Source organism: Pelmatolapia mariae, linkage group LG10_11 (assembly GCF_036321145.2).
Source record: "Pelmatolapia mariae isolate MD_Pm_ZW linkage group LG10_11, Pm_UMD_F_2, whole genome shotgun sequence".
Classification (NCBI taxonomy): Eukaryota; Metazoa; Chordata; class Actinopteri; order Cichliformes; family Cichlidae; genus Pelmatolapia; species Pelmatolapia mariae.
The window spans coordinates 7,960,933-7,979,608 of NC_086236.1; the positions used below are offsets into that span (position 1 = coordinate 7,960,933).

The 18,676-nt window shown below is 38.7% G+C and overlaps 1 protein-coding gene across 2 annotated transcripts in view; it reads left to right on the forward strand.

Annotated features, from left to right (window-relative positions):
* gria4b (glutamate receptor, ionotropic, AMPA 4b) overlaps nucleotides 1–14,839 on the forward strand; it is a 168,466-nt gene extending 153,627 nt beyond the window's left edge. Inside the window, exons 12-16 of one of the 2 annotated variants that reach the window (XM_063486111.1) lie at nucleotides 417–615; nucleotides 2,880–3,127; nucleotides 7,580–7,694; nucleotides 9,611–9,748; nucleotides 12,953–14,839. In XM_063486111.1, coding sequence (XP_063342181.1) covers nucleotides 417–615; nucleotides 2,880–3,127; nucleotides 7,580–7,694; nucleotides 9,611–9,748; nucleotides 12,953–13,117 — 865 coding nt within the window. In that variant the 3' untranslated portion in view covers nucleotides 13,118–14,839. Of the gene's footprint in view, nucleotides 1–416; nucleotides 616–2,879; nucleotides 3,128–6,825; nucleotides 6,941–7,579; nucleotides 7,695–9,610; nucleotides 9,749–12,952 lie in introns of both variants that reach the window. The other variant, XM_063486109.1, reaches the window with a different exon arrangement.
* Nucleotides 14,840–18,676: the final 3,837 nt, after the last annotated feature.

An 18,676-nucleotide genomic window follows, 5' to 3' on the forward strand; every position in this document is an offset into this window, starting at 1 on the left:
AAGGGACAAAAGTAGCCTGTACCTTTTTCCTTATCAAAGCTGGTCAACACAAGCATGTGGGATTTTTTATTTTGTATTTTTTGTGAGGCATTAATGAGAGGTAAATAAAGCTCTGGCAGCTTTGAGTGTTGTCAGAGCTCCACCTTGTGGTATTACATTAGCATTGTTGGTTCCATGCTTTACTCATATCTCATTCTGTCTAATCTTTCACTATTGTTATACCACTGACTGTCTTCTGTCTTTTTATCTCACTCTTTTCCCTTTTTTTTATCCTAATTTGACCTCCAATTATCATTCTCCTGCTCTACTTTCTTGCAACTTTCCTTCCCTCTTATTTTCATCCTGCCCATCCTCGCCATAATCCATCCAATCTGTTCCTGCGCTATTCTTCGTCCTCCCTCCTTTCTATCTTTAAGATCGTTATCGGGACGAATCGTAGGAGGAGTGTGGTGGTTCTTCACTCTCATCATCATCTCGTCCTACACGGCCAACCTGGCCGCCTTTCTCACTGTGGAGAGGATGGTTTCTCCCATTGAGAGTGCAGAGGATCTGGCCAAACAGACCGACATTGCCTATGGCACATTAGACTCTGGCTCAACCAAAGAGTTCTTCAGGGTGAGTTGGTGTTACCAGAGTTAGTGACCTACTTTCAGACAGGTATGGGACCCTGTGAAGGCCTACAATCTTTGACACTCACACACGCTCAAAACGCAAAGACTCCTCATGATATTGTTTTCTTCTAGTCCCTATTATACCTTGTCAAGTTATGTTACTCCAGTGATTCCCAACCAGGAGGTATTTCTGCTAGGAAGACAAGCTTGGAAACTGAAATTACTGTTAATGTAATGATTGAGTAGACCCAAACAGGTTTGAGTAGAAAAGTTGAAAGTAAATGGACTTTTCTACTCTCCCGGAGTACTCAAAGCGCTCTATACAACATGCCACATTCACGCAAGCACTGTCTTCTATGCTTTTAAGTGCTCACTAACTACCATTCACATACATTCACACTCCGATGGATGCAGTGGAGAGCAAATTGGGGTTAATATCTTGCCCATGCAGACTAGGGGGAGCCAGGGAACCACCAACCTTCCGATTAGTAGATGACCTGCTCTACCTCCTGAGCTGCAGCCACCCCATAAGTTGGTTAAAGCATTAGAAATAAGACTTCAATTGGAAATAAAATAAAGACATTTAAAATTAAGTTTTCATAAATGAAAAAAAAGTATGACAGCATTTAAAGATATTAGCTGCCTTTCAGCTGCTCAATGAGCAGTTCAAAATGTTGGCTGAAAGTAAACAAGTTTTTTTAGTTTTCCAATTTTGGATGAACGGATGAAATAACAAACTAGAATTGTTTCTAAAAATTGTAAATAATTGACTATGTGGCTTCAAATTTATAGCTAAAATTCTGTAAAAAAATAAAATAAAATAAATTATTCACACCCATAACTATATTAGATTAATATTTGAAATGGTAAACTAAAATATAAATATGTATTGTCTAATAAATTATTAAATAAAGGTGCAGTTAGAATTTCAATTAGATTGCAAAGAAAATTAAAGACCTAGCTGGTTAAAATTATAACTAAAGAGCTGGATAGTATAGTTACTAATTAGACTGTTGATAAAAGTTTTGATTAACAGTTGAAATAGCAAGCTAAAAGCTAAACGAGTAGAACATTAACTGAAATTTGTAGTGTTTGTTAGCCACCATTGTAGATACACAAAAAAGTCACAAAAAACATTTTTAAAATGGGCACCTATTATTATTATTATTATTATTATTATTATTGCTATTATTATTATTATTATTATAAGTTGAAATAGCTAGCTAAAAGTATGGCTAGCAGTTGAAATGGTTTACTAGACATACTAGATAAACAGATAAAATAACAAGGTAAATTATAAATACTAAATATTAAATAAATTAAAATGGTGGCTATTAGTTTGGGTTTTAATAACGTTTGTAGACAAAAATATAAGCATAATAAATGCAGCTAAAATTTTTACTTAAAAAATGAGAGTAAAGAGTTGGAAATTTGTTAGCTAATTATGTTAGCTAATTATTACCTAGCTTTGAGAACAGTTTGCGAAAATATAAACAATAGATCATCATCATCATTGATCATCAGTGATCATGTTCACTAGAAGCAGTTATAAATGTTAGCTAACAGTTCTGTTTGTTCTTAAGAATATGATTAAAGAAATGAAATGGGCAGCTGTACTAAAACTGTAAATCATTAGATAAGAGTGTGGCTAGCAGTTTAAATTATTTAGCTAAAAGTTTTTTAACAGTTAGAATTTTGCATAAAGAGTAATAATATTTCATTTTAAAATCATACTCCCCTCAGAGACGTAGATCATGGGAATAACGGCACCTAATTATTTGTTGTTGGTATAGCTGGAACTACTGTTTCTTTATCTGTGAGTGTGGTATTCAGGCAGGATTGCTCTGAACCATCTTATTTATTTATAGTAAAGACTTCAGACCCAACAGGACACCAAAGAGTACCAAAGACACTGGGGGCTGGGAAAGATGATAACAAGGCTAAACTGCCACTGAAAGTAGTCAAGAATTCAGTTTAAAATGACTTTATATGAACACGCTTGAACATGAGAAGTGTTGGTGGCTGGGTCCATCTGACAGGGCTTTAGAGTATACCAGTTGAAAAGGGTTGGGAACCATTGGTCTATACAACTGCCGGTATTGTTATTTGACTTTTTTGCAGTAAAATGTTTCAAAATTATTAAACAAAATGTAAATTTTTGAACTGATGCTCCATGTTTTCTCTATTTTGTATTGTATGTGGACATGCTTTCTCTATCACTCACACATCATCTACCTTTGAACCTCCAAACCCCTCCAAACCCCACAGCGGTCCAAAATTGCTGTTTATGAGAAGATGTGGGGATACATGAAGTCGGCTGAGCCCACAGTCTTCACCAAGACCACGGCCGAGGGTGTGGCGCGGGTCCGCAAGTCCAAAGGAAAATACGCCTTCTTGTTGGAGTCCACTATGAATGAGTACACAGAGCAGCGCAAGCCCTGCGACACAATGAAAGTCGGGGGCAACTTGGACTCCAAGGGCTATGGAGTAGCCACACCCAAGGGTTCACAGTTAAGGTGGGTGGAATAGTGTAACAATATGTTCTACGTGTTGTTATGGTATTCCACCTTCCCTGGTGTGCCGCCTTTTCTATCTCTATCTGCCTCCACATACTGCTTAGTGTTGGTGGGTGGGGCATTTTATGTGTTTGTTTGAGGGCACAAGTAGCCGCTTAGTGACATCTGTGTTTGTTGCATGCATGTGGGGCTTCATTGTGGGTGGTTTTTATTCACTTTTTTTGTCTTTACAGCTCTCCACAACAGGTAAATGTTTGTGCTTGTGCTTGCTGTTTGGGCAAAGACATGTTGGAATGGCATGCTCTGGAAGCTCTCATCTGAAAATGTCTCATTTAGAAGATAATCTGCATTTTATATACAAAATGTAATTGCTCTGAGATATTTAGCTAATGCTACTTCAGTGTTCCTTCACGGTTGACTGGTTCTTTATTTTCAACTAAGTGACTGAAATAGTGCTTTGGGAGCCATTTGAAAGCTCAGCCCTGGGTAACTCTGCCAGACTCTGTCACAGCCTCCCGCTCATAGTGGAATTTACAGACCTGCCACAGAATACAGTGGCATTACAGTGGGGAGTTGCAATTTCAATCCACACACTCATCGATCAAAGCCCTCCAGCAAGGTCTCACTGAGGGGAAAGGATAAATATACTAAAGGCAAAACTGCACAGGGGTGTGAATGAAATTGCGTTCACTTTAATTTATTCCTGTGGAGGTATAAGAACACATATTTGAAAACCAGCGAGAGCACTTTAAGCCATTGTACTGAAATAACCCGTTTTAGAGCTTTGCTATCAATTATTAGCAGTAGATAACTGTTGTTTGAACCCACAAAAGAGTTACAATTTTTGTCAACTCGTATACATAGACTCCAATATTGTGAAAGTTTTTATAATTCTTATATACCTCACCTCCCTCACATTTTTAGATCTTTCTACTTATTCTTAGTTCATGTCATGTGTCCTGTGGGTAAAATCCAGCTGATGTTTTTTTGTTTTTTTTTTGGGTGGGGGGGGGAGTTCTTTATTTGTTTTTTTATGAGGTGTATTTTATACCTAAATTAAAATTGTTTAACTTCTATTCTCTCAGGATAATTTGACATTAGTTCATCTCGTATATTCATGCAGCAGAAAAAATTTGCTTCATGTTTGGTTTATATGCAAGATTTGACTTTCTAGCAAACTATTGTTTGCATTCAGTAACTGTTTAATATTGTCCTCTTACATATTAGAGCAGAACTGAGAGAGAACAGTAAGAATATCAAACAAAGCTTTGTGCCCTGTTAGCGCTCTGGGGCTTTTTCGTCAACACAGTTTAAGGCTATGTCCGCAAATATATGGATATTACTGAAAACTGGACTTTTTTCCATTTGGATTTGACAAAAAAGATTAATGTCAAGGGCATGCCAAAGCAACAGATGGCAATATAACCCCAACTATAGAGAGATTTTGGCCAATCGAAAGCCTCCAAACAGTGGCACAGCACCCAGTCTGATATGAAAAAGGTGACCTTGTCCACACATAAATGCAGAAATTGAGTTTTGAAAAGCTCTGCCTTTGATGATCTAAAATATCTTTTGTCCCTGTAGTTGTTTTCTGTAAATTCCTCTGGTCACAAAACCTAGAGTAGGGTTTCTATCATTTGTTTGCAGCCAGGCTGGTGCCAGTTTTCAGCCACTGCTTTGACCAGGAAGAGTGCCTAACAGATCAGGGTAGTCCTCCCTCCCAGGCCTCTGTTTTGTTGTTTTGAGGATTATCATCTTCTGTCAGTCACTTTTCCGGATATCAGCGAGGAAACACACCAGCGACATCAAGAGCTGGCAACATTGCTGGTCAAGGCTGTGATTTCATATGGCTCCGAACTGGAATATGAGCTCTGTTGCTTTTTGTTTCTTACTGCTTCTATTTTTTTTTCTTTCAAAATATTACAAATAAATTAAAAGGATCAAAATGCATGCTGGAGCAAATCTCTCTCCTTCCCATTTTTGCTGCACTGTCATCAGATATCACTATAGCAGCCTTACAAAGAAGCCATGAAATTGCGACACGCACTTATTTAAAGAAAGCTTTTCATGGACATTTTTTTCATGCCAATCATGATTTTCCAGAGCAGCTTAATGCTCAGCAATCCTGTGAGCTTTGAATTGGCAGCCATACCTATACTATATGCATGTGTAAATCAGGTCTAAATTATTTGTAGGTCTAGAGCTAACTAACTAACTGGTGCCAGATTTTTATTTTAATATATAATAACTTAAGTGCCAAAATGTAGCGCGCTTTTGTACCAGTGATTACTTGTTTTATATATTTTTTTCATTTTTGTATTAAGAAACAGTGTGCAAAAGGATTATCTACCATATGTATATTTCAGTCACCATGTCTGATTAAAATTAATTAAAGGTATTATGCCTGTTTGAAACAAAGGAAAATACTTTTTACCATTAATCTGAGATTGCAAATCCGGTTAATTTAAATCCCATTTATCTGAATAATTTTAAAATGTCTTTAAGATGTAGAACATATAAAACGTATCACATTAATCAGATCTAGATTAGGATACAATGGCATCCTTATGCACAGGCTGGACACAACTGCTTTAAACAAGTGGTCTCAGTTGGCAACACTAGAGAAATTCATGTTAAAATTCAAAAACTATTTTCAAACAAAGTCATTTATAGTTTTTCTGTAGCTCAAGGTGGGTTATGCTGAAGAAATAAGTTGTCTGAAGATGTTGTCCAGGTAGTTGTGCTAATTATAGAAACCTGTTTTCTGACACAGAAAAAAAATCAAATAATAACTAATCTCAAAGTTATTCTTATTGAATTGGTCACTATTTCAACTTTCTATCTTAAAGTTAAAATTTTTGAGATACACAACTTGGTAAAAATTTTCTTCAGTGATAGACACAAGCTTTCTTAGCCAGTTGTTGAACAGTCAAATAGCATTTATACTCTAGTAGTCTAAAAGGCAGAAAAAAACAATTACATTAATTATAAATAGACTGAAATTTCAGAGCTAGGATAGGTTAAATATTTTGCTTAGCAGCATGTCGCTAGTGTAGCCCACGACTTGTGTTCTGGATATTTTTCTTTTTTTCTCATTTATATAATTAATCATATCGTATTATACTGGAACTTTTACTCACATGTGGCATCTGTTTGCAATATTAAAAAAAATAAATATTAAACTTTATAGAAAGTTTTGGAAAAAAAATATTTTTTAGCTCTAGCTGGCTAGGGTATGCTAACGCTAATGCTACAATAAAGAGTTGTCTGGGAATTGCTGATTGAACTTTTTTCTAGATTATGGTGGTAAAGGTAAACGTGGGGCCAATACTCGCATGAGTACCAAATTATTCTCTGGGAAACATGAGTGTCTGATTAAAGTGTAATCTTAGACATCTAGAGGTTTTATGAGCTCTAGCTTGCTAGCTCATGCTAATTAATTTCAATGGCTTGGCTAAAAACAAATGGACTACATTATTGTAACATAAGGAGCTTATTTATTGATATCATTTCACTTTGAGGGAGAGAGATTTTGACTCAGGGTGTGTTTGGGTTCTCGAATGGGATTAATGCACTTTTCCACCCTTGTCCCTCTCTTACTGCTACTCCTCCCTTTCCTCTCCCCCCTCTCTTCCTTCCCTCCCAAATTGGACAGCATACTCACGCCCTCTCACCAAATATGTTTTATCGTTTTCAAGAAGTGCAGTAAACCTGGCAGTGTTAAAACTCAATGAACAAGGCCTGTTGGACAAATTGAAAAACAAGTGGTGGTACGACAAAGGAGAGTGTGGCAGCGGAGGCGGTGGCGAGAAGGTTAGCCGCTATGACGCTATGCCCATGTGACCTTGATGTGGGTAAAAAAAAAGAGAGATGTGTTTTTGTTGGTAACAGGAGCATCTGCCGGGTCGATCTCTACAGTTACGCAGAAGATTTGGAAACTGCGACTTCTAATCTAGAGTGGAGAGCGAGTACTGTGGAAGCAGAAATATTTGCCGTACTGTTTATGTAGTGGTCTATTATAATTATAAATTAGCACCAAAATAAGTATTTTGGAATATAATTGTAGCCCGGTTTGGGATGTTTTAGTGAGGGTAAAAGAGCCAATAGTTTTGGTTTGACAGTACTAGCCTCCAGGGTTATTGTGACAAAGGTCCCGGCAGTATGTGCCCGTTCCAGAAAAGCGATGCAGCCGGGGCTCCACGTATATGTGTCTGTTAGCTCTGCCCCTTCCCACTTTAACATCCCCCGATAAACCCGACCCTTTAAAACACATAAATGAGCAAAGAGACACGTAGCATAAGTGGGGCCCCTTACTGGCTTCGTCACTTTGTACTGAAGAGTACTGAGCTGCTCTTGTTGGGCTTCTTCTGATTGAATAACATAAAATAACATGTCCTATGATGTTATTTATGTTATTTTCCCCACCCTTCCCCGCCCCCCCGTGATATGAAGAACGCCCGTAAACCTTGCCGTATTGAAACTGAGTGAAGCAGGAGTCTTAGACAAACTGAAAAACAAATGGTGGTACGATAAAGGGGAGTGTGGACCCAAGGACTCTGGAAGTAAGGTCAGTCTCCACCAGCCTGGGAGCCTCCCCTCCTCTCTTTGTCTCTATGCACACTTTTATAGCGCTGGCAGTTCTGTTATTACAGCAGGCTGGCCGATAAGACACATAACAGACACGCAGGTAGAGACTCAAGGTGTAGCCTGGAGGATACAGCATGACAGACACGAGGCATGGCTCGGCGTTTTTACAGCAGCTAAGCGATGTGATGCAACTGCAGATGAAGGCTCACACACACAGTTGACTGTCACCTGAGATGGTTGAGGGCATCTTGAGACTTTACTGTATGTCACACTAGTTGTCAGCAGTACTGTATGCCTCAGCTGTAGCCGCACACTTTGACAGTGATCCATGTTGCTGATGCACTGGAGCATGGAGAGAGTGGCCACGTTGTAACAAAGCAGCATGTACGATCCACATCAGTCTTAATCAGATAATTGCAGTGCAGGACACACGCTATCACCTGCAAATGAGACCGAGCATGACAGCCGTTCGTTCGTGTTGAGCCAACGAACCTTAAGGATGTAGGGTGATTTATTAAGAGGAGATAAATGGCAGGTCAGGAGCATGAGAGATCAGCTGCATACATTTGAATAAACGAGGGGTTAAACGGTTGGAAGAAACCCGAAAGCTCACATTAGCGTAACTGCAAAGAAAACCACGGGCCCGTGAGTTTTTGGACAATGACACACTTTTTTTAATTTTGTCTCCTACCTCAAATAATCAGAATGTGACTGAAGTGCAGACTTTCAGCTTTAATTCAAGGGATTAAACAAAAGTATTGGATTAACTTTTCAGGAGTTAAAGCCATTTTTTAAAATACTCAGTGTCTCATTTTAACAGGCTCATAATGTACTGTTGATTGATGGACTCTTTGCTGGAATCTACTCAAGATCCTTTACCTTGTTCATTCTTAATTCGCAGAGTAATAAACTCATAAAAGGCCTGAAAAACCACAACAAACAACTGAAGTAAATTATCCAGGGTAATTATAGTTAAACTAAAAAAACTAAAACTACATGATATAATTAAATAAGAAAATAAAAATTGTTGAAAAGATTTTATGAACTTGGAAAACAAACTAAAGCTAAACAAAAATGGAGGAAATCTCAGGTTTAGCATTTGTTAATTTAGTAAAACGAATTAATTATCGCAAACCTAAAGGCACTTTATATAAGGACCCAACAATAATACAGAAAAAGCTGCTACAATGAAATGACCCCCCTATGACCAAGGACTTGGTGACAGTGGGAAGGAAAAACTCCCTTGTAACAGGAAGAAACCTCCAGCAGAACCAGACGCAGGGAGGGGCAGCCGTCTGCCGTCATCAATTGTAGCTGAGGGGAGGAAGACCAGACAAAAGAAGTAGCTGCACTAAACTACCTAGCAGGAAACACAGCATTCGGTGATGTCCTTCAAAAAATGTTCATTTAGAATTATGTTAGTCGGTCCATATGAGGGACGTGTGTGTAAAAATGTCTGTAATTCCTAAACGGTTAATGCAAAGTTTTTTGTAAAGCCCTGGAATATAAACTGAAAGTCTACACTTCAATCATTAATCACATCATCATCGATGTTTCATTTCAAATGGATGTAGTGATGCACAGTGGCAAAGCTACAAAAAAGGCTGTCATTACCCAAATTTAAATGGATATGACTGTATTTACAGCACTACACAGCAAAGGGGATATGTGACAAAAGCACGCTAACTTATATGGAGAAAGTAGGTGATATTTGATAACATTGCTACAGACAAAGGTTAGAGGTAGCGTAGTGAAAAAATGATGTTTGATCAGTTTTGTGTGTAAATTTGTAAGTTTTTTTTCCTTTTACCCTGTTTTATGTGTTTAAGTTTTGACTGATCTGCCAAAACGATCTCTGACCCTTGTGTTTTGTGTTCCTCTCCCCGCCGGCTACAGGACAAGTCCTCCCAGGCCCTCAGCCTGAGCAACGTGGCGGGGGTCTTCTACATCCTCGTCGGGGGCCTGGGCCTGGCCATGCTGGTGGCCCTCATCGAATTCTGCTACAAGTCACGCAACGAGGCCAAAAGAATGAAGGTGGAGGCCCAGTCCCAATCCCAGTCCCAACACCCCCAATACCACCAATCTCACCGTCACTGCTACCCCTGCCAGACAGGCAGCCCCCGCAATAGCCCCGAGCCTAGCCAAAGCCAGAGTCCCCGGCCCAGCCCCACCATCCACAACTTAGCCGAGTTTAGTGAGGTTTTCAATGGTTATGGCAGCGATGGGGAAGCTGATAAGATGTAGATGGGGTTTTCGTAGAAGGTCCTCCCAGGCCTTTTCTCCCCCCCTCACTAGCTCCCTGCACAGAGACTGTAAGTGAAACCAATCACACCCGCGCTGCTAGCTTCAACATGCTGAGTGACTGTCGTGACCAGTGGCAAACTGCTTCCCACATTTCTGTCCTATCCGCTCACTATGTGGTCATGTGACGTCCTGGTCTGCGTTCAAGCTTTTTTCTCAGTGTGACAGGAAGCCATGAGTCATCTTCAGACATGACGTCGACTGCGCTGCTTTGCAGCTTGTGTGGCTGCAGATGTTGGTCCTAATTTATTGAGCTGTTTTCCTGCCAAAATCCAACAAACACTGCTTATACTGAACAAGATATTCATCGTTAATGCTCAAAGTACACGATAAATGTCATTAATGACAACCTTTTTCCAAATCTTTCACTAGAAACTGCAATATTATAATGTTATAATATTATATAATGTAAGCTTGGGTAGTTTCATTGGAATAGAAATCTAGACACAGGAGAGTAGAAGATATTTCTAATGTTTTTAGAGCAATTTTCTTAGCTGGACAGCTTTTAAAATCCAAGCCTTACTGTGAAGGTCTGCAGCAGCTGTGGTCTTAGTGCTTTTACACACAGCTCCTTAGACTGTGTATAAATGATGGAATACCTTTCTGGTTAAAGTAAAACTTTCTTATAATGTCCAGCAGGGGGCGACTCTCAGGAACACCACTGGATGGAAGTCTGAGAAAATTCCCTTCGTTTCCTTTGTTTACACTGTCCTGATGAATTTATGATCCCAGTTGCTAGTTTTAAGCCTTACTGAACCCAACATGATACTTATTTGGAAAATTATGCTACCATTAGCATCAAAAAGTAGGAAAAAACAGGCTGCTGTATGAGAGTCCCTCAGTTTCTCTGAAAACACTCGCGTGGAGGCTTCTCAACCAAACCTCAATAATTTATGAGTAATGGCAGCTATGTGCATCTTTTATACACAGTCTACGCTCAGCCTATCACAATTATAACAGGGAGGAAAGTCATGATAAATGAGGACCAATGTCTTACTTGTACACACATGTCTACACTTGTGAGGGGATTTCATCTAAACTGCAGAGCATTCGTGCATCAGACGTCCACTCTGATCCTCTGATGAATATGAAGCCACTACATAACAAAAAAATCATCGCAGAGCATGTAGGAAGTGTATCTACTAAAGCCATATTTAAGCTGAGGTTAACACAAGTGACACCACCTCTCAAGCTGGACTTTATTGATGTGAACTCTGGATATTTCCCCCAGGTCCCTGACCATTAGACTTTCAGATAGCTCTCCTCGCTCGATGTATATCTGTCCTACGTGGTTATGTGTCCCCCATCAGCACTTCAGCACAAACTCTTCATTAGCTTGACTGTTGCTTAGTCAGCTTCCCTGTCCCACTGCCTGCAACTATCACTCACTGTGTAACACTGCTGGTGCTAATGGATTTACATGTAGTATGGGGCTGCTACTGTTCTGAATGGCTGTCAAAGGTGGTTGCTACATTACTGTGTTTACATACATTTATATATATATATATTTAAGTGTATAGTTATGGTGTACAGTGGGCCCGTTCTAGAAGTTTTTTGCAGGTTGGAGTTTTAGTGTTTGGTATTTGTTATAAGTGAGAGGTTTTGTTGGTGGAGAAGAATTAATGCAGCCACTCCTATAACTGCTGTATTCCAGCTCTGTGGCCCACTCACACCTTTCATCACAAATTTACAAATTATTACTTTACTTTTAAAAGTTCATTAACAAATATTGGTCATAAGAGAAATATTACTAAGTAATTAACTTTAAAATCCAGTGACTTTGTTTCTTTTTATAATTTCTTTTTGAAATATAAGTATTTCCTAGCAGTTTACAGCTAAATTACTATAACCATGCCAAACGGTGTTTACTATGTAACCTTATACTATAATTATACAATACAGTACACCGTACATATTTATTAGACCACCATCTGTCAGATCTATGACAGGTGGTCTAAATTTATTAACATCTGTAAAAATAAAAGATTAAAATTAAAATTTCTATTTACATTTTAAAATGAGAATTACAAATTTCAGTTAACTGGTTTTTATTTATTTATTGTAGATGACCCCATGGATCTCATCCCAGTTTATACTTATTTCACTTTATTCTATTGTGATTTTAAAATTCTTGTTTATTACCTCATTAAGCTATTGTATAGTATTGTATTGCTCTTCCAAACATTTGTAATATTTTCTAAAAGTCACAGAATTTTCCTCCCACCTAGATATTCCATGGTCTACTCCAAGTGTAATTACTAGAAACAGGAAGTGTTCAAGGACCACAGCGACTCAGCCACTGCATTGGCAGACCACTTAAAATTACAGCCATTCACATAAATGTATTCAAATACATTTATTTTTTTAATGTTAAAAAATAAACACATAGAAACATTTTTTTATTAAAAAGAGAGTTCATCCTTTATCCGGCATTAACATCAGCACAGAGAGTGTGCACCAGGAGCTTCATAGCACAGGTTTCCATGGCTGAGCCAGTTTCATAGGTGGCCCAGCACTTCTGACAGCAAACTGTATATTTTACCTTACCACTCTTGGCCCACCTGGAGTACCATCACAGCCCACCGGGGGGCTACAGTGATGTTTAAAGACACATCAAAGTTTTGTTTGGTTCAAAGCTCACTGGATAAGTTTGGCAAAATGGGAAAAAAATGCGTGTTTATTATGTTTATTATACTGTATATTCTGCACTAAGCAGAATATACAAGATGCTTTTCTTTTCATTTTAAAGACTTAATCAAAACTTTTTGAGGGAAGTGAATGGTTTCTAGACTACCTCTAAGAAGGTACGATGATAATAAGCAATTTCAGGTTTTATTTAAAACTCCAACAGCCTAAAACTCCAATTTGCAATGCTCCATTTTTTCTTATCTCCACCTGCTCCACACACAAACCTCTCTTCATCTCTTGTCTCCCCAGCTAACATTTACAGAAGCTATGAGGAACAAGGCCCGTCTCTCCATCACCGGCAGCGTTGGGGAGAACGGACGGGTGCTGACGCCCGACTGTCCCAAGGCGGTCCACGCCGGGCCTCCCATCCGCCAGAGCTCCGGCCTCGCCCTGGTCTCCTCTGAGCTCCCGTGAAAACCAAAAACCTCTCAAGTGCCTTATTCCAATAACACTACCACCAACCAATAAAGACCAACAATCACACCGCCCACAAACACAAAGTAACCACAATGACACAGCATTCACACAGATGACGAGTCTCCTCCAGTGGGCGCGACTGGACCGACAACAAACCCCCGCTGGCTAGAGGCTAGAGGACTTGCTGTGGCTCGATGACTTCTCTCTGAAATCTGTGGAAACTTGAGGCAGAACTGTCTTTTTTTTTTTTTTTCTTTTAAACTGGGAAGCATACGCTTGTGGAAAATCCACTGTGTTTTACAGCTCCGGTGACAGAAGAGGAAGAAGAGAGGAAATGAAAAATATCATGATACGTGATGAAGAGGAAGACCAGAAAACTGTAAACTGTAAACTCAGAACTTTTTTGGATTGCTGTGAATCGTCAAAAAAAAGAGAAGAAAACAAAACTGAACCACAATCAAGATTGTTTCTGAACCGTATTTGCTACATAGACACGAGCAGCGTTCAAGAGACATCACCAGATATCAACACGGGAGGGTTGACAGCTCAGCGCGCTGAAAAACATTTGTATTCATAAGAACAAATGAAGTCTGTTGATACTGAATATAAGAGCAAACATAGAAAACTGTGAAAATAATAAATATGTATATTCCGTGAACAACAACACAATGAAATCTTTAGCTGTACATAGGGATGACTGTGCTTGCTTTTTAAACAGATGTATATAGCAGATATTGTAGTGAACAGAACTTTTTTTTGGTAAATCATCTTTAAAAAGATTTTATTCATCGCAATAATGAAAAAAAGATGAAAAAGTGAAAAATGAGACGTATGGAAGGCAAAATGTGTTGAATACTTAACTTCATTATATAGGACTATTCAAACTTTTAATGTGAAGGGGTATCGACTGCCCAAATATTCTGATACCTGTTGGAAATTAATAAATATATTCAATGATGAATGTTAACTATTGCCACCCCCAATCCTTAAACCACAACCCTCACTGTGCAGGCATAGACCCAGAGAGTCGCTCATGAGTAGAGCTTCATAAATCAAGCCTCTGCACTCAGAATATAACTATTTTTTTCATTCTTTGGTCTATTTTTTGTACTCAGAAACGTAAAAAAATTAAGCGTCTGTCTCCCGGTTTTAAATGTCGACAGTCAAGTGCTATCTGGGTAGTCCTTTCTAGACCATTATGTTTGTGGAGACGTGACAAAAATTGGACGATGCCATTACTCTCGCTGTGTTATTTGAAGTGTTTATCGCCAGTAAGACGTCAAACCCCAGCTGACGAAGCCGCCGTTTGTATGTCGAGCAGTGATTAGAGCCCTTCCTTATTTGAATCACTGTGGATCCTCCGGGGGAGGCTGGACACCCTGTAGCAGAAATGTATTTGCTTCGGTCTCAAAGTGTCCTAGTCTCTCCCGGAAGTGGACAATCTGCGATCGGATATGAAAGATGCCACATCTTCAGCAGCACCAGCCACCTCGTCCCTCCCTCCCTGCCCATCAGCGACGGCTGGGCTGGTTTTCGCCGATTCCTGGTTCGCTCATCTGCTGTAGGCCGGTGTGGAGCGGACAAACCAGCTGACGCAGTCCAGGCCACCATGCCTTCTTGTTCTGCCATCTGTCTTTAGAGCTGAAGTGTAGTACGGCGTCTTATTTTGGTTCCAGCTGTACATCTTTATTTTGATCTTTTTTAAGTAAAAAAACAAAGAAAAAGAAATTACAAGGTGTGATGTGTGGTGTGATTTGTGTTTTTTCTCAGATCCATGCACCTTTAACTGTGGAATCAGATGTTTGTGTTGACCAGATGTTGTTCCCCTGTGTTTTAAAAACCATTTAACTGACCACGTCTGGGTATTGGGCGGTTCATGCAGGTTTTAACAAGTTAAACTTTTTCTGAATTTCACAGTGGTGCCATTTTATTGGCTTCTGGTCCAGCATTTTTAATCTCTTTGGAATCTGTCTGGGACACCCATTTAATTTCTCCTAGATGTTTGACCTCAGTTGGTTCTGATAAGTTAGAGATGCAAACCGAGGAGTGGAAATATCGAAGAAAGAAGGATAAAGATGGAGCTGCCAAGCGGGAGGAAAAGAGGAAGACCACAGGGAACATTCGTGGATGTGGTGAGGGACAACATGCAAAGGTTGGTGTGACAGAAGAGGATGGAAGGGAGCGCTCAAAAACAAACCATCTTTAAACAGAAGCTAGTTTTTTTTCAAGTGTGTCCTTACATGGGGACTTGGGATTTATAGAGCTAACAAAAATGGTTCAAACAGCTTTATTGATCAGATTGAAGTATAAGGCAGAGAAATGTCCGCTATGCAAGGACACAGGGTCTCAGGAGGTTACAACTGCTTTGTATAAAGACATTATAGGGTTTCTTGCTGGTGCCTTACGCCGCAAGGTCACATGTTAAGATGTGACAAATGACACGGCAACAAATTTTCAACTTACATAAGGAAAAGTCTTCACAGAACCTTTATGTAAGTGAAAAGCGCAGATTAATGCTCCTAGTTTCTCACATTGCTGCAAATCCAGGACTTAAAACCTCCATTTTCCACACCAAGAATCTCGTTCACTTTCTTTGGGAATTGCTGAGACTTTAAGGAAACGTTAGAATTTTGGGGAATATATTTGCTTTTTTGTGCTCTCAGTTGTTACAGTGGTGTGCGGTAGTGCAAATTTTGGTGTCGACCCAATACAAAGTAAATACAGTGCCAAAAATTGCACGGATACTTTTAACCTATAAAGGCAGCGTATGTAGAAGAGGGTTTTCTGAGATGAATCATCAGTCTGCAAATCCTGAATGCATTTTAATGACCACATCACGTTTCAGCTTTTCATGTATTTTGAAACTAAGTTTTTAGGAGACCTGGAATGTAAATGTGGCTGTCTCTCAAGTGCCTTGGGTTATTTATATAGGCTAAATATAAAACAGACGTAACAGTCAACACTTTTTTTTAATTTCCCCCAAAATTATTTAAAACAGTTGTCTACATACTAAACTTAGAGGACAGAAAGAAAAGTATTGATACTATCGCGCTACTATCGATCCAACACCAATACCACCGTTGGTATCATTACTATCAATATTTGAACGAGCCCAGCCACATTTAGATTAAAATATTATTACTTGTATAGTTAGTTAATATCTACTATATTACCAAAAACTATTTACTATTCTGGGCCAATAAGGTATGATGGAGTATGTTTTTTAGAACCATTCTTTTAGCAAAAAAAGCAATAAAAAACTATGAAAGCGGCTCACTGCACAAAAAATTGTGCATAGATTAGAAACACTGAAAATAATTATTGTGCAGAAAAATATTCCCCATCAGAGTAATACTGAGCTGATTTCAAACATTTGATACTACGTTGAATCTAAAGTATCTACATATTCTAATAAATCATATTTGTAGTTGCCATCCTGTGAGGTCCACATATTTCTGAAAACAACAACAACAAAATAACAGCTGTTATGAGCTCAATAACACATGCCTACATCTCAATTTTGTTTAAAGTACATTAAAAGAAATGTCAACATTAATACTAAATATATAAGCTGAATTGAATCACTGTGTTAAGGTTAACTGTCACAGGGAGATATTGACTGGATACTGATCTTAAGCCAAAATCTAGTTTTTGTACAGCTTTTTTTTTTTTTTGATGAGCCTGGTGTCTGTTGTAGGTCCAAACAAAGATGTCTTTTGCTTTATGCTTGTTTTGACCTGCCAAATCTACACGGTGATGTGACCCTTTGAAGTTTACCCAAAATCCACTTTTTATTAAAAGTGAAGGTAAAAAAGTGAGGATACAGATGCTGAATCAAAATGAGATGTAAGAGATTCCCATCACTGCCCTCTGCTGATTAAAAATGTTATTTCACTCCATATATGACAGCTGAAGTCAGTGTGGGAAATCCTTACTTACCTGCAATTAATATCTCTGTAATCAAAATGTATAATGTTGCTATCAGCTGACACTCTCATTATTTTATCAGGCTCAATAGCCCGTCAAAATAAGTGTGAGTATAGATGCCCAGCAAAGTAACATCACCAGGACTGAGGCGTCGTTCCATGTCAGTTTCATGCCACCTTAACAATCTCAGATTTATGGGGCGGAAAACACCAGGGATAATATACACTTCTTAATAGAAACTGGGCAAAATTCCAGGTCCTTTGTGGTTTTTGGATATTTTTCTAGCTTTTCTTCCATAACACATACATAATATATACAATATTCATAATATTCTTTAAAACTGTCCAAATCAGGTGGACTGGATTCACAAATATTAAAACTTGAATATGACAAAGAACACATTTTCATCCAACTCCCATTGAGTGGAGAGTTTCTGTAAAAACCATAAATTTGGGATAAAATATTGTCTCTGATTTTCTCAGTATGAACTTTTGAAATATTAGGAATTTAAAATGTAATATTACAGGAATTATGTGATGAAAAATGACAAAAAAAATTAAAACCTTTATGAAAAGCATCTAATAGGTTCCACTTGTTCCTGAATCGGTGAAACACGTTTGTCGTTTCCACTTTTAGCAGCAACAATTTCAGTGCTGTGCTTTGCTGGAGGCTGACATGTTTAGGCATGTGTTGCCAGGAAACAATAATGCATGCTTAATTTGCCATGAAATAATGAAACAACGAGACCTGGCTGGCTATTTAACTGGCTGTCGGCTGACGGTCTATTACACGGGTGTTAAACACAAGGCCGGGGAGTCCAGAACTGGCCCGGCACAGACTCGAGTGGGCTGGATTTAACCCTTTAACTGCAGGTTTTACAGCTTTCCTCACTCACAGCCATTCATGCTACACCAAATTAACCATCAAGTAAACAAATGACAAAAGTTACAGATCAACTACAATCTTTGGACCAACTGTTAAAAAGAAGAGACTTAAAAACAAAACAAAACAAAAAACCCCTTTGCGTGAATTAAAAAACAAAACAAAACATCTGCTCTATAGTTCCAGAACCGTCTGGGTAACGGGCTACCTGAACTGTTTCTTAGACAGATTTCTTTATTGGCTAGAAAAACAGACTTGCTGTTGAAATTGCACTTTAATACAATATCTCAAGAATTAAATGTGTAGTTAAACTTCTTTAACCTCCTAGGACCTGGCGCCCACATATGTTGACATCACATTTTGGGGCGTCCAAAATACTAAATTTTGATCTATATCCACTTACAAGGACATTATACTGCCACTGCTCTATTGAAATTTAATACAAATGTCCTCATGGCTTTTAATTCCTGATGAAAGTCTGAACTGTAATCACTCGCTGTTTAAATCCACTGTGATGCACAGACACAAAACTGCAAGTAAGTGCGTCATTGTCCAAAAGCTTACAGTCTTACAGTCCTAACTGTAGGTTAAAGCTAGGTGCCGGTCCTATAGCGCCCCCATGACTGTGATCCAAGGATATCCTCTCACTCTGCAGGTCAGATACCCTCTTATCAACCCCGGTTTACACAACGCCAAATTTTTTTCCTAAGTTCATTGATTTTAAACTGAAATAAATAAAAAAGAAAG